Consider the following 27,730-nt stretch of genomic DNA (forward strand, 5'->3'; position numbering starts at 1 on the left):
ATTAAATGCATTCATGATGTTGTGCAGCCACCACTACCATCCGTTTCTAGAGCTCTTTCATCTTTTTTTTTTTTTTAAAAGATTTGTTCATTCACTTGAGAGAGCCAGAGAGAGAGTGTGTACATGGAGGGAGGAGCAGAGGCAGAGGGAGAGAGAGACTCTTCTTGCACAGTCTGAGAGCTGAGTGTGGAGCCCCATGTGGGGCTCGATCCCATGACCCTGAGATCACGACCTGAGCAGAAACCAAGAGTCAGGTGCTTAACCAGCTGAGCCACCCAGGAGCCCCTAGAGATCTTTCATCTTGTAAAACTAGAACTATACCCAATAAACAGTAGCTTCCCACTTACTCTTCCTCTGGGCCCTGGCAGCTGTCATTCTTTTTGTTTCCATAATTTTAGCTACTCTAAGTACCTCATACAAGTGGAATCCTATAGTGTTTGTCTTTTTGTGGCTGGCTTATTTCAGTGAACATAATGTCCTCAAGATTAATGTATATTGTAGCATAAGTCAGATGTCCTTTTTGAGGCCGAATGACGTTCCGTTGTATGTATATACTACATTTTGTTTATCCCTTCATTCATTGATGGACACTTGTGTTGGCTTCCATGTTTTAGCTATTATGAATGTTGCTATGAATATAGGTATATAGCTGTCTGTTTGAGAGCCTGCTTTCAGTTCTTTTGCATATATCCCCAGAAATGGAATAGATCATATGGTAATTATATTTTTAATTTTTTGAGGAACCCCCATACTGTTTTCCACAGCTGCTCTATCATATAGTCTTCAGCAGTGCCCAAAGGTTCTAATTTCTTCACATGCTTGCCAACTCTTAACTATTTTCTATTTTTTTGGGGGGTAGTCATCCTAATAGGTGTGGGATGCTGTCTTATGGTTTTGATTTGCATTTGCCTGATGATTAGTGATGTTGAGCATCTTTCATGTGTTTATTGATCATATTTTCTTTGAATTCATGTGCATTTTCTTTGGAGGAGAGTCATTTTTCATAATTCTGTATTAAAAGCATCTTCAAATGATAATTCTGTTCTGCTAAATGCCTAAAGTACATTGAAGGGGTTAGTGCTGGGCACTACTTGTAAAGGTGGTTGTTGCAAACTATCTAAAGAATGGGACTGGGGAAATTTGGCCTTTAAAAAAAATTGTCGGGTGGGGGCTATGGGGTAAACAGATATGGGAAAATCAATAGTTAAAGAGCAATTTTGTTCAACGTAAGGAACATTTAATAAATTGGAATTAATTGTGTTGCGTTCTTTACCTCTGGAAGTGGTAAAGTAGAAAGAGGATTTTGGGGTTGTAACTAAAGGGATTCCTTCATCAGACCAGAAGACCCGCAAATGCCCTTCCAGCTCTGAGTTTCTGAGAGCTCATTCCAAAGCATCTTCAAGCTGTATTTATTTGCTTCTGTATCTTAATATTTATTCCTACTGCTAAGCTCTAGCTTAGCTTTTCATTGCCACAAGTTTGGATTATGTAGTAACTTCCTAATTGGTCACCTGGTCTTCCTAGTTCCCCTGCCTCTTTATCTTGCATGCTGTTATCCAATTAAAATTTTTAAAAGCTTTTTGAGATACAATTTACACACCCTAAGTTCATCTGTTTAAAGTGTGCAATTCAATTTTTTTTTTCAATTTTTAAAAATAAATTAAAAAAAGAGGTGCCTGGGTGGCTCAGTTGGTTAAGTGTCTGCCTTCAGATCAGGTCATGATCTCAGGGTCCTAGGATTGAGCCCCACGTTGGGGCTCCCTACTCAGTGGGGAATCTGCTTCCCCCTTTCCCTCTGCTGTTCCCCCTGCTTTTGTTGTCTTGCTCTCTGTCCAATAAATAAATAAAATCTTAAAAAAAATTTTTTTTTAAAGTTATCTCTACACCTAATGTGGGCTGGAACTCACGGCCCCGAGACCAAGAATTGCATGCTCTACTGACTGGGCCAGCCGGGTGCCCTCAATTTAAATTTTTTTTAAAAGTATATTTAGGATCGTACAAACATCCTATCAGAATCAAATTTAGGCCATTTCATTACCCCAAAAAGAAACTTCACACCCATTAGCAGTTACTCCCCATTCCCCCTAAGCACCAGGCCTTGGTAACCACTTTCAGTTATGTAAAACATGGCTTTCATTGTGTTACTCTTCAGCTAGGAGGTCTTCAGTGTCCATACGATTAAGAAAACATTTCTCAGGGCGCTTGGGTGGCTAAGTTGGTTGAGTGACTCTCGATTTCGGCTCAGGTCATGATCTCAGGGTCGTGAGATCAAGCTCTGTATCCGGCCTTTTGCCCAGTGGGGCAACTGCTTGAGATTCTCTCCTCCTCCCCCCACCCTCAAATAAATAAGTCTTAAAAAAAAAATTTCCCACCTGGAGTTCGTATTTTTCCATAATCCAATTTCAGTTTATTTTTCCAATTTTGACTTACACCCCAGTTCGAATGTACAGCTCTTGCTAAGGTTCATCTACTTCCTGTTCTCGTTGAGAATGCTGTGTGCATTATACCTTCCTTTTGGTTTCCACTCTTCTATCTAAATAAATCTGTATATGCTTTGAGACCTAACTTAAGTCCTCTCCTTCCTGTGCATCCTTCCCTGAGTAATATCACCTACAATGAGTTCTCCTTTAAACTTGAACTTCCCATAGCACCCTATGTTGTAAAACCTCCTTTTGACATTTATTTATTTTCCTTTTTTTTTTCTTTTGGTGTTTAATTGTTAACTTATCATGTGGGATCCCTTCTGTTGTGTTTTTCAGCTTTTTGTGTGTATATGTGGATTCCCTGAATTGATTATAAACTTCTTAAGGGCAGGGACTGTGCACAGAAATAGTATGTATGAATAATGAAATGAATAGAGCCGGCATTGAGCAGAATGCTAAATTTGAACCCTGTAACAACCACAGACTTCAAAGTCTTACTGGACATGTCCATGTTTTTTACCAACTGAGCTATCCAGGCTCACACATGTTCATGTTTTTAGATGGCTTTGCTTTGTCTAGGGCCTGATACCATATTCTTTCATTAATTCATTCATTAAATGCTATTGGTGCTATACTTTGTTTACTAATTTCTCAAAATCTTGTTCTTGATTTAGTTAACTTTCTCTTATTGCTGTGATGTAACTGAATTCTCTGATAGCTTTCAGTTCTGCATCATTCTTGAAATCTCCTGCTGTTGATAGGACTTTCTTATGGTAGATTAGTACATTACCACAGCCTCTATAGACCGATACAGTACCATTATGATATGCATTACAAGATCTTATTATTATAGGTTGGTACATAGTCTCAGTCTCTGTAGTCCCATTATTATGTACTTTCTGGTGTAATACACCATGAAAATATCATGTTCTGAGAAGTTGCAGGATGGTGAGTGCTGTGGGAGACAGTTGCATTCCTCAAGTCACTTATAGGCTGATTGCAAATGTAGAACAGCACTTTTAATTTGAAACCATAGCAAGAAGAGTACTGTGTTCTAAGTGTTAGGAGTTATGCAGAAATGAATAATAAAACTGTCTAGATTCTTAAGGAGCTCACAGTCTCATGGTACAGACTGGGTTTGAAAACCCAAATGGTTCTAAAACAACATCATGAGTATTGTAGTGGAGAAGTGGGTGCTCAGGATGATAGCAGCCCTGAAGGAGGGTTTGATTTCTTCTGCTATGGCAGAATTATAGTTCGGGAGCTGAATGAGACCTTATGAGCCCTTTGAGTCCAGGGTATTTTTCTGTCCCCAGCACCTAGCAGAGTGCCTGGCATATGGAAGGTAATCAATAAATGATAAATGAATAGTTATCTGTACTGTGCTGTCTTACATGGTAGATATTGAATACTTGAAACATGGTTAATTGGAATTGAGATGTGCTGTGAGTGGTAAGTGCTCACCAGATTTTAAAGACTTATTTAAGACAACATGTGTAAAAAAAAAAAACCATAACATATGTCTAAATGATACCTATTTGATATATTAGATTAAATATATGGTTAAAATCAATTTACCTGTTTCTTTTTACTTTGAAAAAAATGTGGCTAGTAGAAAATTAAAAATTACGCATGTTTTGTATTACGTCAGAAAGTGCTGATCTTACTCAGCTGCCTTAGAGAGACGATGTGATTTGACCAAGGTCACAAAATAGCAGAGATACCTTAAAATTGAGAATTTATGTGTTGAATTTCTTGACTTCTGGTTCAGTTTTCTTTATAGCCCTAAATTAGTACAATGTAAATTCATAAATTTTGAGGTAAAATGCCATCAGTTTGGTCTTGTTAGGGATGACCCGATCTCTCTGTAATCCTCTCAAAACCACATGAAGTATAGGTTTTGTTATGATTCTGACTTTACAGTTATGAAATCTTGGTCTTAGTCAAGGTCACACAGCTAATAATGCATAGAATTTAAGCTAGAACTGTGAGAACCTGGTAATTTGGTAATTTTTCCTACATAAGGACAGGCCTATAGAACACTGGGGACTCTTGAGTCCATCGAGCTGAGGATGAATATATTAATGTATATGTCAGAAAAAAGTTTTAAAAATCCATTGCAGAGAATGTGTGGGTATGTGAATGAGTATGTGCTTATGCAAGTACATGAGAGAGACCGAGACAGAGGGACTGGGGAGAAAGAAGGATAGAGAGAATGAATGCATGACATTAATTTTGAAGACTGGGTCCTCATGCCTCCATCTTTTCTGCTTCTTCTTTCTTTTCTGATTCTGTTCCCTTTTCTTTCTTTTTTTTTTTAAGAGAGAAAGAGGAGGGGGGAGGGAGGAGCCAAGGGAGAGGGAGAGAGAATCCCAAGCAGGCTCCACCCCTAGCCCAGAGCCCCATGCAGGGCTCCCTCTCACAGCCCTGAGATTATGACCTGAGCCAAAATCAAGAATGAGACGCTCAACCAACTGATCCACCCAGGCACCCCTCTCTTCCCATTTCTGACATTGAAATTACTCGCCATACTCCCCATTTTCTTCATTCAGCTGAGTTCGGTTCGAATCAATGGACATAAGTCTGAACAGATGTTCATCAACATACTTACAATGGTTCTCTTTGGATAGAGGGGTTTCAGTGATTTAAAATTTTGTGTATTTGTTCTATCATTTGAATTTTTTATATAATAACATATACTAAGAAAAACCAGATTTTAAAAACAGCAAAGCTATTTTCATTTAGAAGAAAAAAAATCGATATGCTTAATAGTTTTCACTCCAAAAATAAATCTTTCACCCTAAAATTTCAGGGTCCCATAACTTGCTCTTTGCCATCCCCATCTTTTTGGCTTTGATTTCACGGTCCCCAGGTGAATGATTAGAGTAAGTCCCCAAAGGCCAGTGCTGTAATATACCATCTCTCGGTCATAGAGATGGGCTTTCTTGTAGGTGGCATTTATTTCTTTAGCCAAGATGTTTATATTTTCTGGGGACAGATTCTTTGTAAACAGCAGTAGCTCATAGTGGTCATATCCTATAACTATTTTTAAATGCTTTGAATCTAAACAGTCTATTTGCTGTGTTTATGTCATAAAGAGACCTTGTTTCTTATTCAGCCCCCTATCTGATCATTTTCTTTTCCAAATTACCCTGCAAATTTATTTGTTATCAGAACCTTTGAAAAAGTTCCTGTTTTCCTGTTTGTTTTTCACTATTTATTGACCTGGTTTATGTTCTTTTAAGATGCTAGTGATCAAAGAGAAGATGTTTATATTGGAAACCACATGCCTTGTCCCGAAAACCTCAATGGTTACTGCATCCATGGGAAGTGTGAATTCATCTATTCGACTCAGAAGGCTTCTTGTAGGTAGGTCAACACCTCCAGGTCAGAGGTGAGGAATTTTTTCCTTCAGTCATTGCTCTATAGAAAGCAATGACATATGGATTAAATATTACCAAAAAGTAATATTTATTTGCAATTGAGTCAAAAAATAAATTAGCGGCATCATTTGGAAAAAACTGGCAAGTATGATATGCAAAATCAAAACCAGATGTCATATTAGGGTTTTAAGATTATGGACTTAATATTTTTAATACATTTTTCATATAAAAATATGCCATATTCCAGCACTATTTTGGTTTTTAGGCAATCTGCCACAAGGTGATTTAGAGACTAAAGAATGTGTTAAGAACAGAGAACATGTAACTCAAATAAAACATGCACTAAAATAGATTTCTAAAAATAAGGGAATGGGGATGTGGAACCAGGTGTGAGGAGAGAAGTGGAAATGGGAAAGGTGTAAATCTTCAGCTGTCTGATGCCAGAGAGGTTATGTGACTTGTTCAAGGTCAGCAGCAGCAAAACTAGATCTTAGATTTCCTGACTCTCAACCTAATGATGGTAATGCTTTTTGCTGTTCTCTGTTTGCTGGGAGCTCATCCTCTACCTCAGGTTGGTCTCATTAGCCAGGTAATGTTTCCATAGGCAAGGGGAGATTACTGTCATTCTGCGCATTGCCGTCTTCTGCAGTTTGGCTAGAATCCTTTTTTCCCCTTTCTTAGTCAAAACATCAAAACATGGAAAAATAGTATACTTTTCTTTTGTTCTGTCAACCTAGGATCCAGTGAATCTTTCTCTCCAGAAAGTAGAAGAAAGCTGTTTGAAATCAGGTCTCCTGGTCCCTCTACCCTTAGCTCCCTTCTCCTGGCTTTTTCTTTTTCCTCCTCTCCTCCTGCTTAAAAAACAAAACAAAATACTTTAAACTGTTAATGGTTAGACAATTCTTTGTTAAGCTTTTGGCTTTTTCTTTTCTTTTTTTTTTTTTTAAAGATTTTATTTATTTATTTGACAGAGACAGAGACAGCCAGCGAGAGAGGGAACACAAGCAGGGGGAGTGGGAGAGGAAGAAGCAGGCTCATAGCAGAGGAGCCTGATGTGGGGCTCGATCCCATAACACCGGGATCACGCCCTGAGCCGAAGGCAGACGCTTAACCGCTGTGCCACCCAGGCGCCCCTTTTGGCTTTTTCTTGATTGAAAGTGCCCGTTGACTTTTACGGAGCCTGTCGCTCTACTCCCACCTTCCCTTTCTTGCACGTTAGAAAAATACAGCTGTACAAAGGGGAACAGTCCAGTTTTAAAACAAAATCATTTGATGGATTCCTCATATTTGTCCCACGGTGGCATACTTATCTTGATAGAAGTTCAGATCGTGTTGTTCTCTTAGGATAGGGCATCTTTCAAGATATCTAAAAGTGAAGGATGAGAGAGGACGATGTCCTGATAATGAAGTGTTACCAGGTCACTTTGCAGTATTTACTTTTGTAGTAATTGACAGCGAGAGGATTGAATGGTATAGCGGTTAAAGGCTTTGGAAGCCAGTATGCTGGCTTGACCAGTTATTGACTGTACCCTTCAGAAGTTATTTAAATTTTTAAGCCTCCTTTTCTCATTTCTAAAATTATAATAATAGTACCTATCTCCTAAAATTGTTGCTAAATTTAAATTGTTGCTAAAATTAAATGAGATAATATATGCAAAGTGCTTAGCACAATACCTGGTCCTCAGTATGTATTTAATAAATAGCAATTGATGTTAGTAGGTTGTAAGTACTGTTCAGTTAGGGATTCTGTTTTGCTGACCCTGTCTTCCCAGTGCCTAGGGTGGGACCTAGCCCAGTAGCTACTCAGTAACTATTTTTTGAATGCCATGTGATAATGATCAGCTTTTCCTTCTTCTTCAGACCAGAAATGTTTCTTAAATGCCGAAGAATCTCTTTTCTGCACTCTTATAACTCCTAAAAAACAGTAGATCTTTTTCTTTCTCTAAGAATTTTCAAAGTCTGTAAGAATCAGGCCATAACATCACATGTACTTCGACTTGTAGATAGATGTGTTTGGGTAGCAGTAAGCAGGTTGGGATGAACTACCATTAGCCACAGTCCTATTATTAGGTTAGAATTTTCTAGCATTATCCCACCGTTAATTTGTTTGTTTATTTATTACTTACTTTGTACCAAATTCTTCCTGGGCTTGGGGTCTCAAATTCAAATATGACACGGTCCCAGGGATCTTGGCTTCCAAAAACCCTACCATTTGGTAGAAGAGACTAATAATAAAGCAGTTAAAATATAATATGAAAAATGCTGCCATACACAGAGAGATATACATGAGATGATTTGGGACTTCAGACCAGGAAGTTCAGCCTGAGGAGGGTGAGTGACATCGTGAGAAGAGGGGCAGGTCTTAACACAGGAATATTTGTGCCACCCCAGGAACTTGCCCTTTATCTTAAAGGCAGTGAGAAGCCACTTAAGGCTTTAAGTTAAGAAAATTGTGATCAGATGTGAAAGCCACTCTGGTGGTTTTGTGGAAAATGGATCAGGAGACTGAATGTTAGTAAGAAGTGAGAACCTGAACTAAGTGAAGGAGTGATAGTGGCACTGAGATCAGCAGATGAATTGCAGAGAGAAGATATGGTGATTCAACCCCTAGGTTTTGGTGACCAGTTGGGTGTGTGGGACCTGGTGGAGGGTTGTGGGAAGGAAGAGTCAAGAGTGTCTCCTGGGTTTCTGGCTAAGGCAGAATTGAATGGAGAAAGGGAGTGGGAAGAGGGGAGGAGCTTTGAGGGGAAATGATGTTCAGTGTAATATGCTTGGTCTCAGGTGCCTGTGGGGGAGCCACTTACAGATGTCTAGTAGGCTGCTGGATATATATTGGGTTGAGAATTCATGAGACAGATGCGGTTTGGAGGCATACATTTCGGAATCATTCTACCCTAACATATCCATTGTAGTTCTACCCAGCTTTGCTTCCATGCCTCTAGGCTCCATTCTATCGATCATATCACCTTTCCGTGTCCCTTGCCCCTTGGGTGTCTTCATCCCCTCCTTATTCAGCTTAAACTTCATGGTTAGTCATGGTAGTTCCTCTCTTGCTTTATCATACTCACTTGACAAAACTATAATCCTGATTCATGCCTTTCTGCCTGCTGTATATGTATGCAGCTATACTGCCTACCCATCCGGCTGAACATGGCTGTTGTTGAAAAGTAGGTTAATGCATCTCACTGATGTTTATACTCAAAAGTGGGGCCTACAAACTGCCAAGTTGGGTTTCTGAACTGCAGTCCATTCATTCTTCTGTCCTAGATGCAAGCTCTCTACTGTCACCCGCCTCTTCAGATTGTCAGTACCCCTCATCCTTAGCTGATCATCCTGTTTCCAAGGTCACTGAGAATACCGGAGCAATATGAAGAATTCCCACAGACTTTTTACTCTCACCTCCCAGAAGTACTCCCCCCCTTACTGTGTTTCATGTATTCTTTTATACACACACACATACAAATACATGTATACACACGTATATAATATAGACAATTTATATATATATTAATATTTATATTCTTTTATATATATAATTATAAATATATTTATATTTTCATTTCTTCTATCTTGGAAAAAAACCCTCACTGTCCTACCAGCGACCATCCTGTTTCTTTTCTTTGTGGAACTCAGAAGAGTTGCCTGTGCTCTGTCACCAGCTCCTCACTTCCCGTTTCTCTTGAATCCACCCGAATAAACTTTTCAACAACCAGTAGCATTTGATATGGTTGATTGCTCCCTCCTTTGTGATATGCATTCTTCCTCTAGGGATTGCATTCTCTCTTTGTTTTCTGCTGCCTCACTGGCCATTCCTTTGCATCTTCTGGGCTGGTTCCCCTTTGCTCCCTGACCTTCTAGTGTTGGAATGCACCAAGATCTAGTCCTGGTCCTCTTCCTTAGTGATGCCACCCAGCCTCAGGGCTTTCCATGACATATGCTGATGACTCCCACTTTGCATAAATCCTAGACCTCTCTCCTCAACTTGAGACTCATAGATTCATAGACTGATAGACTCTCCCTCCTTGACATTTTTGCATGGATGTCTTGACTCCTTAATTTAAGTAGGAGCTAAGCTGATCTCCTTATCTGCCTTCTCTCAACCTTCTTCATCTCTGTTGATGTCAACTCCACCTTTTTCTTTGCTTGGGTAAAACACCTCTGATACATCTTTGACTTCTCTCTCTCATACTCCATACCCAGGCAGTTGAGAAATCCTATTATCTCTATTTCAGAATATATCCAGAATTTGAGTTCTTTTCACTCCTAGTCCAGGTCACCATTTTCTCTCTCTGGCATTATTGCAACAGCCTCCCTGATTGTATCCTACAGTTCATATTCAACACAGCAGCTGGACGAAGACTTCAAAGGAAAGTCAGTTCATGTCATGTCTCTGCTAAAACCTTCCCAGTCACTCCTCTGTGTCACCGAGTGCAGGAGCCCTACACAATTTGGCCCCTTCACCTCTCTGTCTTGGTCCCCTCCTTCCCTTCGGCTTGCCCATTCCATGCCAGCCACACTTGGGATTCTTGGACACGCCATATCTCACGCTCCCTTCTCAGGGTCTTTGCATGGACTCTTCCTTTATCCACTATGTTCTCCTTCCTGTTGTCCACATGGCAGATTCCCTTACCTCCTTCGTGTCTTCACTCACACATCACCTTCTTAACGAAGACTACCCTGACCATCTTGTTTAAAATTGCAACCCTCCCTTCCTGGCCTATAACTGGCACTCATCATTTCCCTTCACTCTCTTCTCTCTCTTTGTGTAGTACATATCAGCCTTTAAGAATACTGTTTAATTTACTTACCATGTTTATGGACCCTCACTCCCCCAATCAGATCAAGGAGATCTTCATTTGTTTTGCTCACTGATGTATCCCAAATACCTCCTTCAGTACTTGGCACATGTCACATGCTCAGGAAATGGATGAGTGGATGAATCAGCACATGAGGCCATGGTGGTGAATGAGATTATTATGGACAGCGTGTGGGATGAAAGACTAGAGGGTGTAGAGGACCAAATGCCTGGTCACAATCACAGAAGTAGTAATAACCTTTACTCAATCACAGAAGTAGTAATAACCTAGAAGTTAGTACTTCAGATATTTGGAGAGTATAACCCAAAAGTCAGTCACAGAAAATAATATCCAGAGAGGATTGCCTGAATAATATATGGCCTATATGTTCTTTTTGATATTCTGATTTTAATCTTTGGATTAAGCTAAACTGTCAGAGAGCTGTGTATCTAGGACACTGTTACAGCTCCCCATGGAACTGTTTTTATTTTATTGAGCTTTAACTTTTCACCATTAGCCTACGACAAAAGGCATTATTTAAAAAATCCTATAAGATTTCATTATATCGTTGAATTTATTACAGCTATATTATTGAGGTTGATGTTCACTGTATCAGAAAGTGCCCTCTTTAAATCAGGACCAATGAGATAAAATCCCCTTGAATCTAATAATAATAGTCACCATGGTTCTTTTGAACAACTGGTTTCGTTTTATTTTGTAGAGATTGTATTTTATGTTAATGATTTTACCATTTTTTTTTAAAGATTTATTTATATGAGAGAGAGAGTGTGTGTGCGTCAGCAGGGGGAGGGGCAGAGGAGGAGGGAGAAGCAGATTCCCCGCTGAGTAGGGAGGCTTGTGTAGAGCTCAATCCCAGGACCTCAGAGTCATGACGTGAACTGAAGGCAGATAGACCCACCCAGGCCCCTCTCTTCTTTTTTTTAACCAGTGGTTTTTAATATTTAATATTTTTCTCAATTTTGCAATCACCACAATCAATTTTAGAACATTTCATCAGCCCCTGAAGAAACTCTGTGTCCTTTAGCTATTACTCCCAAATCTCCCTGTTCCCTTTAGTCTTAGACAATCACTAATCTGTTTTGTCTTTATTGATCTGCCTGTTCTGGACATTTCATTTAAGTGGACTTGTAGAACGTGGTCTTCTGTGTCTGGCTTCTTTCACTGAGCATCATGTTTTCAGGGTTTATCCGTGTTGTAGCAGGTGTCAGTACTTTGTTCCTTATTATCACATTTTGTAATCTGCTTACCAATTGATGAATATTTGGATTGTTTCCACTTTTTGGCTGTTAATGAATAATGGTGCCCCAAATAATTGTTTGCAAGTTTTTGTGTGGACTTGTGTTACTTTCAGCTGGGTAAGTGACCAGGAATGGAATTGCTGGGTCAAATGGTAACTGGTTTAACTTTTGAGGACTGCCAGACTGTTCTCCCAAGTGGCTTGGCCGGTTTTCATTCCCTACAGTATCTTTGCCAACAGATATTATCTGACTTTTTGATTCTGGCCATTCTAGTGGGTATGGAGTGGTATCTTATTGTGGTTTTGATTTTGCATTTCCATTAACACTAATGATGTTGCTATCTTTTCATGGGCTCGTTTGCCATTTGTATATCTTGTTTGGAAAAATGTCTATTTAGATTTTTTGCCCATTTTGTAATTTTTTTTCTTTTTGGTAATGAGTTTGTAATAGTTTTTCAAAGTATTCTAGATACAAATCTCTAGTCAGATAAATAATTTACAGATGTTCTCCTCCTCTTTTGGTTATCTTTTCACTTTCTTGATCATGTCTTTAAACACCAAAGATTTTAATTTTGATTTAATCCAGTTTAATTTTTTTGTTGTTGTTTGTGCTTTTGGTATCATATCTGAGAAATCATTGCCTAATCCAGATCATGAAGATTTACTTCTTTTTTTTTTCCCTAAGAGTGTTACAGCTTTTTAGCTCTTCTATTTAGATCTGTGATGCATTTTGAATTATTTTTTGGGTATGTTGTGAAGAAAGGGTCCAACTTCATTCTTTGTCATGTGGATGTCCAGTTGTCCCAGCAGCTTTTGTTGAAGAGATTATTTTTTTTCATTGAATGGTCTTAGCACCCTTGTTAAAAATCAGTTGACCATAGATGTATGGGTGTACTTCTGGGCTCTCAGTTCCATTCCATGATCTCTAAATCTACCTTACTACTATTTTTTTCTTTCTTTCTTCCTTCCTTCCTTCCTTCCTTGTCCGCTAGTAAACTTAGAGCTCAATGTGAAACTTTCTGGCACGTGTGTAGGAACCTCAGGGATGGAATTAGTGGACTCACATCACCCCTGGCTTCCTATTTCCCTACTCTCGGGTTTCTTTATGTGTGCTCTATTAAAAAAATCTTTTTTTGAAATGAAGTGTGGGATGTTAATAACTATGCTATCCTTACACTTCAGAGGTTTTATTAATCAGCTCTAACCGAAGGCTGGCTAATTTATACATTACACTTCTGTCAGCTAAAACATGTGAAATTTCTGTTAAATATCTTAAATGTTTCCCCCTGTCAAATTATTATCATCAGCTGATGTTGTTGCCTTTTTATTTACTTTTACTTGGAATTCAGATAATTTCTAAGATTAGCACCTACTTGGCTGCTTGGCTATGTTTCTGTCATTAATAACTGATTTTTCTTTCCCCCCTACATCTTAAATGATTATATTTATGTATACTGAAAGCGTGTTAAATATAATTTGGTGCTATGTTCGGAGAACTGTAAATGTTTATACCTATTTATTCAGTGCTCCCATTTCCAAGTACCTAACCTAAGGAATAACACTAAATATAGAAATGTTAACAAATGTTAACAAGTGTTTGCCATACCTCATTCATAATTGTGAAAAATGGAAGATAACAGATATGTCTTAGAGTGAGGAATAGATGTTAGCTCTCTTATAGCCACTGAATGTACTATCATGTACCTATTTTTTAAATGAAGGTAATAAAGACCATTCAGCAACTTTAAAATTACTGCCCTATAATGACAGATAAAAGAAGCACTATGTGAAATAGACATATTGAATAGAGTTTAAGGAAATACGCAAATGGCAATGGTTTTTCAGTATAAATTTATCATTCTTTTGTATGTATTTATTTGAAAACCTAGAATTCCTGAAATTTGTAACTCTCATAGGAATCTTTCTCCCCTCCTCCCTCTTTCAGATGTGAATCCGGTTACACTGGACAGCACTGTGAAAAGACGGACTTTAGTATTCTCTATGTTGTGCCAAGTAGGCAAAAGCTCACTCATGTGCTTATTGCAGCAATTATTGGAGCTGTGCAGATTGCCATTATAGTAGCGATTGTCATGTGCATAACAAGGTAGGTAATGACTTAAGAAATATCAACCTTAAATTAGAGGTGGGTAGCTACTAAATTAAAGAAGAACTGTGAAGCACACTCAAAATGATAGGTGCCTTAAGTCCTCCAGTCTATTAGGAAAAAAATCCTAGGATCACTTGCCTAAGATTTCTATGTAGGTCTGACTCCTTCTTATTTTGCTTCTTTAGAATATGGGCCAGAACTCATTCTGAGGGTTACAAGTAGCTGCACTGCAGGCAGAGGGAGCATAAGAATATTCAGTAGCATAAAGGAATTTAGGGATCTTTGAACCGCACTCAGGGATGATGATGGTAGCAGCAGAAGGACCATGCCGAAATTTTTAAAGCTCTGAGGAGCTGGAAGGTGTTTTATGCCCTAAGAATATACCTTATCCATAGTAAATGTAGTAAGAAAGGAAGAAACCAGAGTTAAAATTAAACTGCTTTTCTTATTATATCATTGTCTTAACATTACTTCATTTTCTGGAATACAATCATAAATAATCTCTAAAATTCTCCATCATAACTAAAACCATTGGCATGTATCATAACTACACTCTAAATTAAAAGACATACTTGGATTACAGGGGGGCATAAAATGGGTGTTTTCCAAACTGAGTGGAAATGTATAAGTCAGAAATGAACTGGGCCCCAGAAAAGTCGAACTAAATCCCGTTCATGTGGTCTTTCTGCTTCCCAGTGTCGTGTCTTTTCGTCTTGCAAGGCTCTTCCTACCTCCTTTAAGATTTGGTTCAGAAGTCCCATCAACATCATCTCTGTACTTTTCTGCATTATTCTGGGCAGAGGATCAGAGGATATCAAGTACAGATATTGGCAGGCCATAATGGATTTATGGCTCTTCTATCCAGGATCTGGATAGAAGCCAGACCTTCAGTACTCTCAGCCATCTGGAGCTGAAATGATAAATCTAGAAATTGTTAAAAAAAAAAAATGTTCTCTGAGTACAGGTACTTTTCATAAAATTTAGGTGCTGAAGTTGGTGGACTTTATTCCACAGAACAGATGATCTGCCCTTAGGCAAGACTACTGGGTATAAAATTGGGCAGTAGATTAAAATAGGGATGTAATGATATAAAAAATAATGACAGCAGAAAGGGCAAATAGAAGAAACCCATGTAACAGCAGGGCTGCCTGTGGCCATTTAATATAGGCTTAGAGGTGAAGTAATTTGCCTGTGGTCATCCAGCTAGTAAGTGGAAGTGCCTGGATTCAGATTCAGTGCAGCCTGATTTCCAGACCATTCCTTTTTCCACTGAACCTTCAAGAGGAGGGTCCACGTTGAGTCATCTCAGGAAATATATTTGCCAGGTATGACCATTGCATGGGAGCAAGGTTCAGACTTGATTTTCTTAGAGTGACAGGACTTTTGAACAGAGTTGGGGGGACAATTTGTTATGAATCATTTTTTCAGAGCATTGATCTGAGTGTCATCTGCAAAATTTCACTGGAGGAGAGAAAATGTGAAGTCAGGGGGACCATATAGGGCATTATTTGGGGAAAGCAGGAGTGGAGTAATAAATTATCTGGAAGATGAAAGAAAGAAATAAGGGAAAGGTGAGGGAAGCTTTTGAGGCCTGGTGATAGTGTCATCTTTAAGAAGATCAAAGGATGGTCGAGTCAGCAGGACGCAGCTTTGAGTCAACCCCTTCCGTTCTAGAAAAGTAAGGAAACTTGCGGGCCTGGATGGGGGAAGTACCTTACTCAAGATCAGGGAGATAGCTAAGCCCTTTTACAAATCCTTACCAACCTTTTATCCTGCTCTTTGCTTCTGTTCTCAGTGTGCTATAATCTTCTAAATTCTAATTCTACTAAGTTAAAATTACCTGACAGAGAGTTTTCAAGTCCTTGCCTTCTAGCTGATATCCCAGATCCATTCACTGCCTTCATAGACACTTTCAACATCACAGTGTTTTTGCATCCGTGTTACACTGTCTTCACTGCCCACTGTTTCCATGACTGAAGGGTCATCTCACTGAATTTACCATACCTCTCTCCTTGAGGCCTGTCTTCTTATTATGGTGTTTTCTCCCCTCAGATGCTTTGCTTCATGGATTTAGAATATTGTAATTATGTACTTGGACTTAGCTCCACTGAATTTTTAAGGAGTGCCTCTCCCACACAGCCCATTATGGGACAGCTGTTCACTTATCCTGTGGTGGCTGTTACATGTGAGGAATCTCCCTTTAAAAGGATGTTCCCACTGACTCACTTATCAAGACTGCCTGAGTAAAACTTTCTTCTTTTATGCTTGGAATCTTCTTTCATATTTTTAGACTCTTGGAACAATAGAATAGCAGGGACCTCCAACATTATCCTAGCCAAACCCCTTTATTTTATAGATGACAAAACCCTGGCCCCAGGGAGTTGGTTTTCCAATGTTATGGTGAATTGCTGACAGTTAAAGAGGTTTGCTTGGCCTCTCAACCATGAAATGGAGATGATTCCATCACCGTCTCCCTCAAAGTGTTTTTAGGAGGATTAGTGAGATAAAATTTACGAAATACAGTATATGAAATGAAAGTGTTACCATCAAGGCTTTTAAGTCAAGGCAAAGCAGTGCTCTTTGAAACTGAATTAAAGACATGGAACTTTAGGAGTACTCCTTGTCTCAAGACTTTCTTTCCATTAGATTATAAATTCCGTTCTGGCAGAGATACTAGAGGTTCATTCAACTTTTAATATTTCACATATAGGAAAAATATGTTGCACGGCTAGTTTTTAGCAGAGCCTGAGCTCCGAATTACCAGAGTTCATGCCAGTGCCTTTGTTCCACATTGCATTCCACAGCCCTTTGTGCATAGTAAGAGCTCCTATGTTTGCTTTCTCGTGGGCAGGCACAAGAGCAGGTACAATGAGATTTATACCACCACCGAGAAACAGGTACGGTAAAATGAGAGGACAGCCAAGGACTATCCCTTATCCCTGGCATGAGAGTTCTTTATCGGGTTCTGTGGTTTGCCCAAGCAGGGTGTGGAACGACTTTTTTTGAGTCATTGTCTAAAATCACTAAGCATTTCCTGCGTATTCATTCCTGTGCATGCGCACCTTTTCTTAATTATTCCTTCATCCAAGCTGTTCTTGTCACTTTGGGGGTGTCATGATGCTCAGGAAAAGTACAGAGGCCAGGGTCCTTTCTGCTCTCCAAGGTTTATGTGTTATCAGTCACTGTGGCTAGGGAGTTGCCAGGTCAGAAGAAGGACAGGCATTCCTCTCAGGGAGGCATACGCAGCAGCAGAGACCCAGGAGTAAGCTTTGCTTGTGCTCATACCTGCATCCTGTCCCTAACCGTCTCAGCTCCCAGCTGTGTAGGGAAGAGAGCAGTCTGACATGTGAGCTTGTCTTGCATCAGACAGCGTCCTGTTTCTCAATAAGGCTTTGTGTGTGAAACGTGTATTACTTCGGAAGCATTTGAAATACCTTAAACAAAATGACCTTTTTCTTTATTATTATTTTTTTTTTAACTCAACAGAAAATGCCCTAAAAACAACAGAGGACGGCGACAGAAGCAAAACCTAGGTCATTTTACTTCAGATACGTCATCCAGAATGGTTTAAACTGATGACTTTTATATGTACACTAACCATGTGATGTACATTTATTATGTCTTTTTTTAAAGAATGGAAATATTTATTTCAGAGGCCTTATTTTTGGACATTTTTAGTGTAGTACTGTTGGCTCGTATTTAGAATATTCAGCTACAACAGTTTTGGACTGTTCAGTAGTCTTTGTTTTATGTTTTTAAATACAGAAATTGATTTCACAAATTTATACCACATGGTAATTCTAAGACTTGTTCTTTACCCATGGAATGTAATATTTTTGCAAAGATGGACCACTTCACAAATGGTTATAAAGTCATACCCACTTCTTCCACAATGACCACAACAAATGACCAAGCATGAACTAAAGGTAAAGATGTTTACAGATTACTTTTCTTACAAAAAAAAAAGATAAAAAATCTAGAAGACACTGTGTTTAAATAGACATTTAAATGTTTTTGAGATTTAGTAACTGATTTTTTAGACACTGCCTATCGCATGAACTGTAAAGCTGTGTGTGTCAGATGTAAAATATTTATAAGCTGTATGGGTTGGGATTTGATTATTCCTCTCTTTGAAAAAATAATTCTGATAATTCGGAAGAGTGTCTGGTAGCGAAGATGGAACAGATCACTGGGAAGTAGATTTAGATATTGTGAAAATAGTCTGTTTAACAAACAGATTGGAATAAAGCCTACTCTATCAGTTAAACTACTTTAATACACATTCATTTTTAAGAAAATATTTGTTTTGACATAAATAAACAAATTGTATCCGTGTTTGTGAATAAAATGCAAAAATGATTGTTAATGATTGGTGCTCTTAAGGTGAGCTTAAAAATTATCTAAGACCTCTATCCAAATTTGTCCTGTAGTAGTAGCTATATTAATAGATTGTTGGTGTTTAAAGATCTGAAGTGTGAGTAGAATGTATTCAGCTGTTTAACATGTAGTTTAGATATATGCATGTAGAATTTGAGAATATGTTCAAAATTAAATATTAATTTTAATACTTGGTTTGGAAAAGCATGTTATAATATAATGTTTTCACTATATGGCCTCTGTTTTGGTGTGTTTATTTACCACATTCTTTGCTATTGATAAATCAGTACATTTAATAAGTGAAGTAAGTAGAAAAAGATTTTTCAAAATTCCCCTTTGCTTTTACAAATACTGCTTAAAATTATCTAAAGGCACAAGCTTCCCCCAACATGCAGCGTTTGCTTTTTTTGGTCATTGGGCTTTTAGGCTTAATATCAGTAACATGGTGGCTTCGGGGAACTTTTTTTTTTTTTTTAAAGCTTTCCTCTTCTCTCCACACAGACTTATTTGAGTCCATTAGTCAGTCACCAAGCATGTTTGGAACAGTACCCAGTGCTCTGCAAGGGTTCATGTTGCAGAACAGTCATGTGTGGGTATTTGTAGTTATAAATACTTGACCAGTCTCCAGGGGTGGGGTTTCCAACCCTTTAAACAACCCTGTTGCCTGTTATCAAGCTAACTTTTTACTCTTAGTGCCCGAACTGATTGTGGTGGGACATCTTTCACTGAGAAATAACTAAAATGGAACATAATGGGTCTGCTTCCAATGCTGATAAAATCCACCAGAATCGCCTGTCGAGTGTTACAGAAGATGAAGACCAAGACGCTGCTCTTACCATCGTGACTGTGCTGGACAAAGTAGCCACTATCGTGGACAGTGTGCAGGCAAGCCAGAAGAGACTAGAGGAGAGACACAGGGAAATGGAAAACGCCATAAAGTCCGTCCAGATTGACCTGTTGAAGCTTTCACAGTCACACAACAATACAGGCTATGTCATTAACAAGTTGTTCGAGAAAACTCGAAAAGTCAGTGCTCACATTAAAGACGTGAAGGCCCGGGTGGAGAGGCAACAGATTCACGTGAAAAAAGTTGAATCCAAGCAAGAGGAAATAATGAAGAAGAACAAATTCCGGGTGGTAATATTCCAGGTAAGCTTGCCATCTGTGTTTGGTTTGGTTACTGCAAAATTTTAACGTCCTTAAATTGCCAGCCAGTCCTATGAGAAATTTCCAGCATCATATTCTAACTATTGTGTATATTCATGAAGTAGAGTTCTCTGTCAGTGAGAATCCCAGGATAAAGCCATTTCTGTGTTGACTAAGGCACTGTCCTATCAGTACTTGGAGTTTCTCAACCATTCTGTGTAATAGGAACTGTGGATCATAGCTGAGGCTATTTCTTGCCTTTGAAACTTAATATTGGTATCATTAGCCGTATCAGCATGATGCCCTTTCGGAGACTGAGAATGTTAGTTCTAGAAGAGATCTAAGAAGCCTTTGGTTTAAAACCCCTCTTTGTTGTATAAAAAAAGAAGCTGAGGACCCGTAGTCCCACAGGGTGGTTTCCCCCCTTTATAAGGGAGAGCCAGAAAAGCCCTTAAACAGTAAAATGTAAACTTTTCAGAATATTATTTGTCCGTTGGAATTTTTACGTGTGGTAATATGTAGGTTACGATGATAGTAAGAAAAAGTATTTCTTAACGAATAGGCAGGCAGGTGTGTTTATAGTTGTTAGTTTTATAAATGTTGGGAGTCATATAAGTAATTGCTTCCATTTGATTACTAAGTCTTTTGACTTCGTTTATTTAATATAGTAGTTTTAGTGTGGCATTGTGTATTGTGCTGTGGTCCTATATGACTCTGCGTTTGGCATTCATATTTTTTGAAATAGGAACACATCCATGGCAAAATGCATGGTATCTGTAATATATTTTAAAACTCTTACAAATCAAAAGGAAAAAGTTGAACTATCCTCCTGGGTTAAAAAAATGGGAAGGTCATTATCAGACTGTTCACACAAAAAATAAATGATCAGAATTCCATTTTTCCCTATTTAAGTACTTTCAGTGATTAAAACATATACTCAGAGTTTAAGGTAAAAAAAAAAGCCAAGTACTTTCATATTCTGGTGGGGGTATTAACTGAGTATTAACTGGTACAACATTTCTGGAGGGAAGTTTTGGTATATAAATACACACGCACGCACACACACAGTGTTATCACAGTGTATTTTTAAAATGGATGGATACCCCTGTGCATAGGAAAAAAACCTTTGAAGAGTAAAAACAAAATGAAATAGGAACGCAGTTGGATTATGTAGGCAGATGTTTATAAGACACGAGGGTTGTGGGCTGCAAGGCCCCACAGCATTGTCTACACGTTAGACAGGTCTCCATCGTGCTCTGTTGACTGATAAAATTACATTGGGATGGCAGAGTAGTATTTGGGATCTGTTTTTAAGAACCTGTTTTATTTAAGAAAAAGAGGCCAGTTCCAATGTTAGCGTAAGTAATGGGGATCTAGATTTGGTACTAGAGAACATAGGATCCATTCTTTAGTTCACCTTCCAAGGGCATTAGCAGGAATGGGTTATGTTGCACTCTTCAATCGCATGGGTCGTGATAGGAAACATTCTTGGTATCTAGCATTTCTCCTGAGAACCTTGTACAAAGAGAGGACCAGGTACCAAACAAGATCTACAAAGGCTAGAGGAAAGGACGTTTCTGAAAAGTTCTAATTGACTCTGGTCTATTGACATAATTTTTGTTTTTTTATAGTTAAGATTTTCTGTATTCACCTATTTATTCCCTGAAACTTGCTGTTTTTTCCTCTTTGAGTTCCTATAATTAGTTGAACAAGAAGATAGCATGAAAAAGCTACTGAGAGGTGCTAATTTAAGTCAGATCTCGTTCCTTGTAAGATACAGTGCTGTGAAGGTGCTATGAAATTGGGTTGTTCGTGAAGTGGCAGTTTGTCAGTAAGCAGCTGCTGTCTTTTATAACGGTAGAGCTTGTAGAGAAAAGATGAAGGCAAATAACAATGGATTTGATGATTCAGTAGCTGTTAGACCACTGTACAGTATGCACATGGTTATACTCAGTTAAAATTAGTTCTTATACTTCATTCTCATAGTTAGTATGTATAAGTGGTTATAGTGAGATCACCTGTCCTACTAAATTGACTTGAAGCTGGAGTAATTCATCTGTAGTATACTTTTGTTTCCATTTGGGTTTTTCCCCAAAAAGTCTTCCCGGGATACATCTTTTGGGGGCAATCTTTATGGCATTTTATCTCCCACAGGAGCTTTTGCCTAATCCTGGACATTGACATTAAAAAAAATTATCTTTGTCATACAATTATGATTTCTCTTTGAACGTACTTCACCTTGATGACCTTCTCATGCAAGCCAGCCGTCGTACCATCTCTCCTAGCAATTTTGCTTACAAAACCACATGCCTGCAGTTACCAAATGAGATATTTGGCTATTCCCTAATGATAAGCCCTGGACTTCTCTGTATTTGAAAGTCCCCTAGCTATGTTACTTTGATACTCGATTGAAGCCACTTTGACCACAGTACTCGCTTTGTTACAAAAATCGTTTTATCTCGACTTTTACATAGAAGGATATCTAATAAGGGGTGCATGGGTGGCTCAGTTGGTTGGGCATCTGCCTTTGGCTCAGGTCATGATCCTGGGGTCTTGGGATCAAGTCCCAGGTCAGGCTCCCTGCTAAGCAGGGAGTTTGCTTCTCCTACTCCCTCCCTTTAAACAATCCTCCCTCCCCACTCGTGCTCTCTCTCTCACTCAAATAAATAAATAAAAATTTAAAAAAAAGATATATAATAATTATTTGGAAATCAACTGTAACTCAACCCCATAATCTTCAATTATTATTACAGCATATTCATCGTTACCTCATGGTATCTCTGACTCAGTAGGAATTGCAACAAATAGATCCATGTAACAAGTACTTTCTCTGACTACCTTTGTTTTGTTTTTAACCGTGATTTTGTACAATTCGTGCAATTGAAAAGAAGGGTATGTGATTCCTGAGTTAAGCTATGTCTGATTCCTTCATAGCAAGATTGTGAGGGTTTTCACTCTACGAAGCAGTAATTATTCTTTGGCTTCTTCCTATTCTAATTATACCTTCTCAGGCCATACCAGCCCACTTGGTGTTGCTGAAGCTACTCTCTGTAGCAGGTGTCAGGAAAGGAGAGGAATATTTTGCTGCTTCTCACTGATTCATCAGAGTTATGAGACGCCCACCTGCCTTTTCTCCTTTTTTAAGCTGCTAGACTCTCCAATCCTGTAGCCAAAGAATTTAATTGTAAGCAAGTATCCAAAGAAATAAGGTTCCAAAGGACCTTCTTGACGGTTAGTCTCATGGGTTTTGGAATAAACCTATTTCTTACGTATTTATTAATTTGTTTTGATTGAACAGATTTAATCTGGATCTCAAATAGGAACATAGTTTCTTTTAGAAACTTTAACTCATGGGTTCCCTTAAAAAAATCTCAACCCTTAAAGTTTTTTGTTTTTGTTTTTTTTTTTTTTTTAAGATTTTATTTATTTATTCAACAGAGATAGAGATAGCCAGCGAGAGAGGGAACACAAGCAGGGGGAGTGGGAGAGGAAGAAGCAGGCTCATAGCAGAGGAGCCTGATGTGGGGCTCGATCCCGTAACGCCGGGATCACGCCCTGAGCCGAAGGCAGACGCTTAACCGCTGTGCCACCCAGGCGCCCCTCAACCCTTAAAAGTTTTGCCTGTTTAGTTTTGGAAATAATCCTTAAATATTCGGGTTTCTTTAGCAGCTGTGTTTCAGGGCTGGTTCTCAGGGGTCCCCAGTGTCTGCCATGTTCTCATATCTAGTCCTCATCCTCATCCTTTGACATATCTGACATAGTTGGTCCCTCCCTCTCTTCTTGAAACTTCTTTTCCCTTGGTTTCTGGGGGTGGTGCTCCCTTGGATTTCATCCTGCCTCGCTGGCCGATATTTCTCCTTTTTGGTTCTTTCTCATCTCTTCCTTTTTATCTATAGGTTCAAAATCCATTTATCTGTCCAAACACCAAAATCCAAAAATTTCTAAAAAAGTTTTCATAACATACTGGGTAGCAAGACCTCTGGTTGACCTGAACCCATTTGGTGGCAAAACTGACCAGAAATAGCACAAGACTGTTTATACTCTTTATCCCACCTTAGAGTGAATATTCATATTCATGTCACAGAATTGTTTCTTCCCAAGATCTGACTGGGAATGTAATGTAATATATTGTTTCCCCCAAATCTGAAATACTCTGAATTCCGAAATGTACCTTGGCCCCAAGAAGTTTGGATAACCCTGAGTGTTGACCCATTCACTCAGTCTCTTAGGAGTCTCCTTCATCTGGCCTCATGATTTTTAATTCTTGACATAAATGATTCCTAAATTTATATCTCTAGTCCAAACCTCTTTCCTGAATTCCAGGCTTGTATACACAGCTGCCTACCTGACATCTCAGATCCCAACCTTCCCCTCCAGTCTCTTCCTCCTGCTTTCTTCCCTGTGTCAGTTAATGGGAAATCTATCCTCCCGTTGCTCAGGCCATGTACTTGAAAATCACCTTTGACGCTAACACTCTACATCCAAATCTAGCGGTAAGTCCTGTTAGCGCCTACCTTCCCAGGAGATCTGGAATCCGACTGCTTCTCAGCATGGCCTCAGCCAGCACCCACATGGATCTCTCACCTGACTACCTTAGTGGTCTCCAGCTGCTCTCCTTGCTTTGTATCTCACCCCCCAGGGCTTGTTTTCAACAGAGTGATCCTTTTACAGCATGGGTCAAATCATGTCACTATTCTCAAAACTTTTAAAAGGGCTTCCTATCAGGGGTGCCAGTTTAGTGAAAAGAATTTTCATGATAAAAGTGTGGGAGGGGCGTCTGGATGACTCAGTTGGTTAAGCGTCCACCTTCGGCTCAGGTCATGATTCCAGGGCCCTGGGGTGGGGCCCCGTATCGGGCTCCCTGCTCCTCGGGGAGTCTGCTTCTCCCTCTGCCCCTCCCCCAGCTCATTCTCTCTCTCAAATAAATAAATAAATAAATAAAATCCTTACTTTCTATCAAACTCAGAATAAGAGCCATGGTCCTTATTATTGGATATAGAACCCTACATGAGCTGCCCCCCCACTACCTCTGTTACCCTCTTTCCTCCTCTTCTTGCCCCTTGATCTCTCTGCTCCCATCATACTGCCTTCCTTTCCGTTTTGGTTTTCCTCCCAAATATATGCATTACCTTCCCATCTTGGCTAGGATGTCATCTTATCGGTGACGGCTTTCTAAGCATTTTCCTTAGTCACTGTAAATCCTGCTTCCCTACTTTATTTTTCACCTTAGCATTTACCACCATCCAACAGAATATATATTTAACTTGTTTATTTCTCTCTCTACAAGAATATAAGCTCTTTTACTCTGTTTTCTTCACAGGAGGTTCTCAGTTCCTAGAACATTGACTGGTGCATGGTAGGTGCTTAGGAACTATTTGTTGAACGAAGGTGTATACCCTATTTGAACAGTCATTTATTGGTGTAACTACCTTGTATGAGGCTCTCTGATAGATACTGAAAGTAAAACATAGGACACATCTCTGCTTTCATCGAACCTATTATTTAGTGAAGGCCTCAGTATAAATGAGTAGAATTCCAGTTCAATTCTAACAGTGATTAAGTGTTGTAAGTAGAGGTGTGTACGTGTCATTCTGGTGTAAATTAGAGAAAGAATTAGCTTCTTGAGGGGAAGGTTGGGGACATTTGAATTGATTCTTCAAGATTTTGTTGACAGAGCTGAAAAGGGGTGAAAGGCGTTAAAAGAAGCAAAAAAAAAAGGTAGTAAAAAAATATACAAAGTCATGGAGAGATGAAAACACTGTATTTGAGGAGCAGAGAGCGGTTGTGTGTTGCTGGATTGGAAAGTAGGTTTAGCTCAAACTGAGGAGCCTTCTAATCATATTAAAGAACAGAACACTCTCCTGCGAGTATTGATGAGTTCCCCAAAGTTTTAAAGTAGAGAAAGGATGTGATCAGAGCTGTGCTTTAGAAATTTTTCCCAGGAAATACTTAGGTGATGCTTTGGAGGTAGACATATTATTGCAAAAGTTCAGGCTTGAGATGACAGAGACCTGAATTAAGACAAGGAGGAAGGAGGAGGGGGCAGGAGTTATTAAGCGGTAAATCCTGGATGGTGCTCGGTGACCTCTTGGATATGGGATGAGAAGGAGAAGAAATACCTGGGTTGAAAATTCTGAGATTTCTATTTGGGTGGCACCTGGAGGGGGGTTGGTGGTGAGAGGCCCAGGAAAAGCAGCTGTGGAGAGGATGCTGTGTGGACCTTAATTTTTGGACATGTTAAGCTTTTTAAAATTTTACTTATTTATTATTTTTATTTATTTAATTTATTTGTGTTTAAGTAGGCTACATGTCCAGTGTGGAGCCCAACGTGGGGCTTGAACTCAGGACCCTGAGATCAAGACCTGAGCTAAAGGGGCACCCGAGTGGCTCAATCAGTTAATCGTCTGCCTTCAGCTCAGGCCATGATCCTGGGGTCCTGGAATCGAGCCTTGTGTTGGGCTCCCTGCTCAGTGGAGAGTTTGCTTCTCCTTCTCCCTCTGCCCCTCCCCCTGCTCATGCTCTCAGTGCTCTTTCTCTTGCTCTCTCAAATAAATAACATCTTTTAAAAAAAAAAAAAAGACCTGAGCTGAAACCAAGAGTTGGATGCTTAACCAATGGAGGCACCCAGGCGCCCCTGGACATGTTAAGTTGAGGTGTCTCTGTTACAACACCGTAACATCTGTCTGTCATTTAGAAGTGTGTCTTCATCTTAGGAGAAGGGAAGAGGTAAAGATAAAATATTTGTGAGTTTGCTTACAGTTGGATCTGAAAGCAGAGGAGGGGATCAGGTTGCTCCCGTTGAGGTTGGGAGACAAGCAACAAGAGACAAGGAGAGAGGAAACCTTGAGAAAAAACCAACAGTTAAGGAGCCTGTGGAGGGTGCACCACCCATGGAGGAGATGGAAAAGGTGTGGTCACAAGATAAAAGAACTGATATCTAATGTGCTTCCTTTCTCTCTCCCTCAGGAGGACATTCGGTGTCCGACATCCCTGTCTATTGTTAAAGACAGAAGCCTAGCTGAGAATCAAGAGACCGATGACGATGTCTTTGACCCTCCCATAGATCTGTCTTCAGATGAAGAATATTATGTTGAAGAAAGCAGATCTGCCAGGCTTAGAAAGTCAGGCAAGGAGCGCATTGATAATATCAAAAAGGCATTTTCCAAAGAAAACATGCAGAAGACACGGCAGAATTTTGACAAGAAAGTGAACAGAATTAGAACTAGAATAGTGACCCCGGAGAGGAGAGAAAGGCTAAGGCAGTCGGGAGAAAGGTTAAGGCAGTCAGGAGAGAGGCTGAAACAGTCAGGGGAGAGGTTTAAGAAATCCATTTCTAATGCAGCTCCCTCGAAGGAAGCTTTTAAGATGCGTAGCCTTCGGAAAGCTAAAGACCGAACTGTGGGCGATGTGACCGAAGATGCGGAGGAGGTCAGGGAGATGGGTGTGGACATCATTGCCAGGAGCGAGTCTCTGGGCCCCATCAGCGAGCTCTACACTGATGAGCTCAGTGAAACAGACCGCGAGGAGGCCAGGGCGGCGTATCCTACCAGAGAAGGAGGGGAGATCTCAACCCCTGAGCCTTTGAAAGTTACTTTTAAACCCCAGGTGAAAGTGGAGGATGATGAATCTCTTTTGCTAGATTTAAAGCAGTAATCATAAAGAGGAAATAAGCATAATATAAATATAAATCTCTCTAATCACAGGGTTCTAGTTTAAATAGTATAGTCATTTACATTGATGACATAGTCATTTACCTTATAAAATAGTGTAGTCATTTACATTTATATTTGTTTAGAGGAAAACATGAGTGATATGGCTGGTTTCATTTCTGATGTTTAAAATCTTAAAGATAACACAAGTATTCTATACATTTCCTTGTAACTTCCTTGAGAATTCCTTTTTCTCCCCTGGGCTTTTATGATTCTATCAGCTTTCTCTTTTAAATCATTCTCATGGCAGCTGTGGATTCTCAAGTTTTTTTCTCTTGCCCAGCAGGAAAGTAGTTTCCTAGCAAGGGCCAATTAGGTGTTTGGCATCTAACATAGGTGAACGTCTCAAATTTGTAGCCATCATTTGCAAGTGAACTCTCGATTTTGGTCTAGATGGATATTGTGGCCAATCTCGAAGGGGAATAACCCATGTGTGGATTATATCATGCATATGTTCAAATAGATTCATTAGTCAATTAGTAATCGCACCTTTTTTTGATGCTTTTGTGTAAAAAAAAATGAAGTTCTGGA

The 27,730-nt window shown here is 39.3% G+C and overlaps 2 protein-coding genes across 3 annotated transcripts in view; both read left to right on the top strand.

The window, feature by feature from the left end:
• Positions 1-18,532, top strand: part of TMEFF1 (transmembrane protein with EGF like and two follistatin like domains 1) — a 75,253-nt gene extending 56,721 nt beyond the window's left edge. Inside the window, exons 8-10 of the mRNA XM_034664208.1 lie at positions 5,669-5,792; positions 13,806-13,964; positions 17,454-18,532. Of these exons, the coding sequence (XP_034520099.1) occupies positions 5,669-5,792; positions 13,806-13,964; positions 17,454-17,538 (368 nt within the window). The 3' untranslated portion in view covers positions 17,539-18,532. The remainder of the gene's footprint in view (positions 1-5,668; positions 5,793-13,805; positions 13,965-17,453) is intronic.
• CAVIN4 (caveolae associated protein 4) lies at positions 17,761-27,150 on the top strand. Of its 2 annotated transcripts, XM_034664209.1 has the most exons (3): positions 17,761-17,893; positions 19,038-19,493; positions 26,457-27,150. In XM_034664209.1, exons 2-3 carry the CDS (start codon positions 19,086-19,088, stop codon positions 27,141-27,143), a joined length of 1,095 nt encoding a protein of 364 aa, XP_034520100.1. In that variant the 5' UTR covers positions 17,761-17,893; positions 19,038-19,085; the 3' UTR covers positions 27,144-27,150. The 2 variants fall into 2 exon arrangements, with proteins under 2 accessions (XP_034520100.1, XP_002928136.1); XM_002928090.4 differs by lacking the exon at positions 17,761-17,893 and having other exon boundaries at positions 18,932-19,493.
• Positions 27,151-27,730: the final 580 nt, after the last annotated feature.

This window comes from Ailuropoda melanoleuca, chromosome 7 (assembly GCF_002007445.2).
Source record: "Ailuropoda melanoleuca isolate Jingjing chromosome 7, ASM200744v2, whole genome shotgun sequence".
NCBI lineage: Eukaryota > Metazoa > Chordata > Mammalia > Carnivora > Ursidae > Ailuropoda > Ailuropoda melanoleuca.

What these genes read in the sequence shown, in the direction of transcription:
- CAVIN4 (XM_034664209.1), top strand. Translation starts at nt 19,086, where the DNA reads ATGGAACATAATGGGTCTGCTTCCAATGCTGATAAAATCCACCAGAAT. An exon ending in TCCGGGTGGTAATATTCCAG is followed by an intron (nt 19,494 to 26,456) that starts GTAAGCTTGCCA and finishes TCTCTCCCTCAG; the next exon opens with GAGGACATTCGGTGTCCGAC.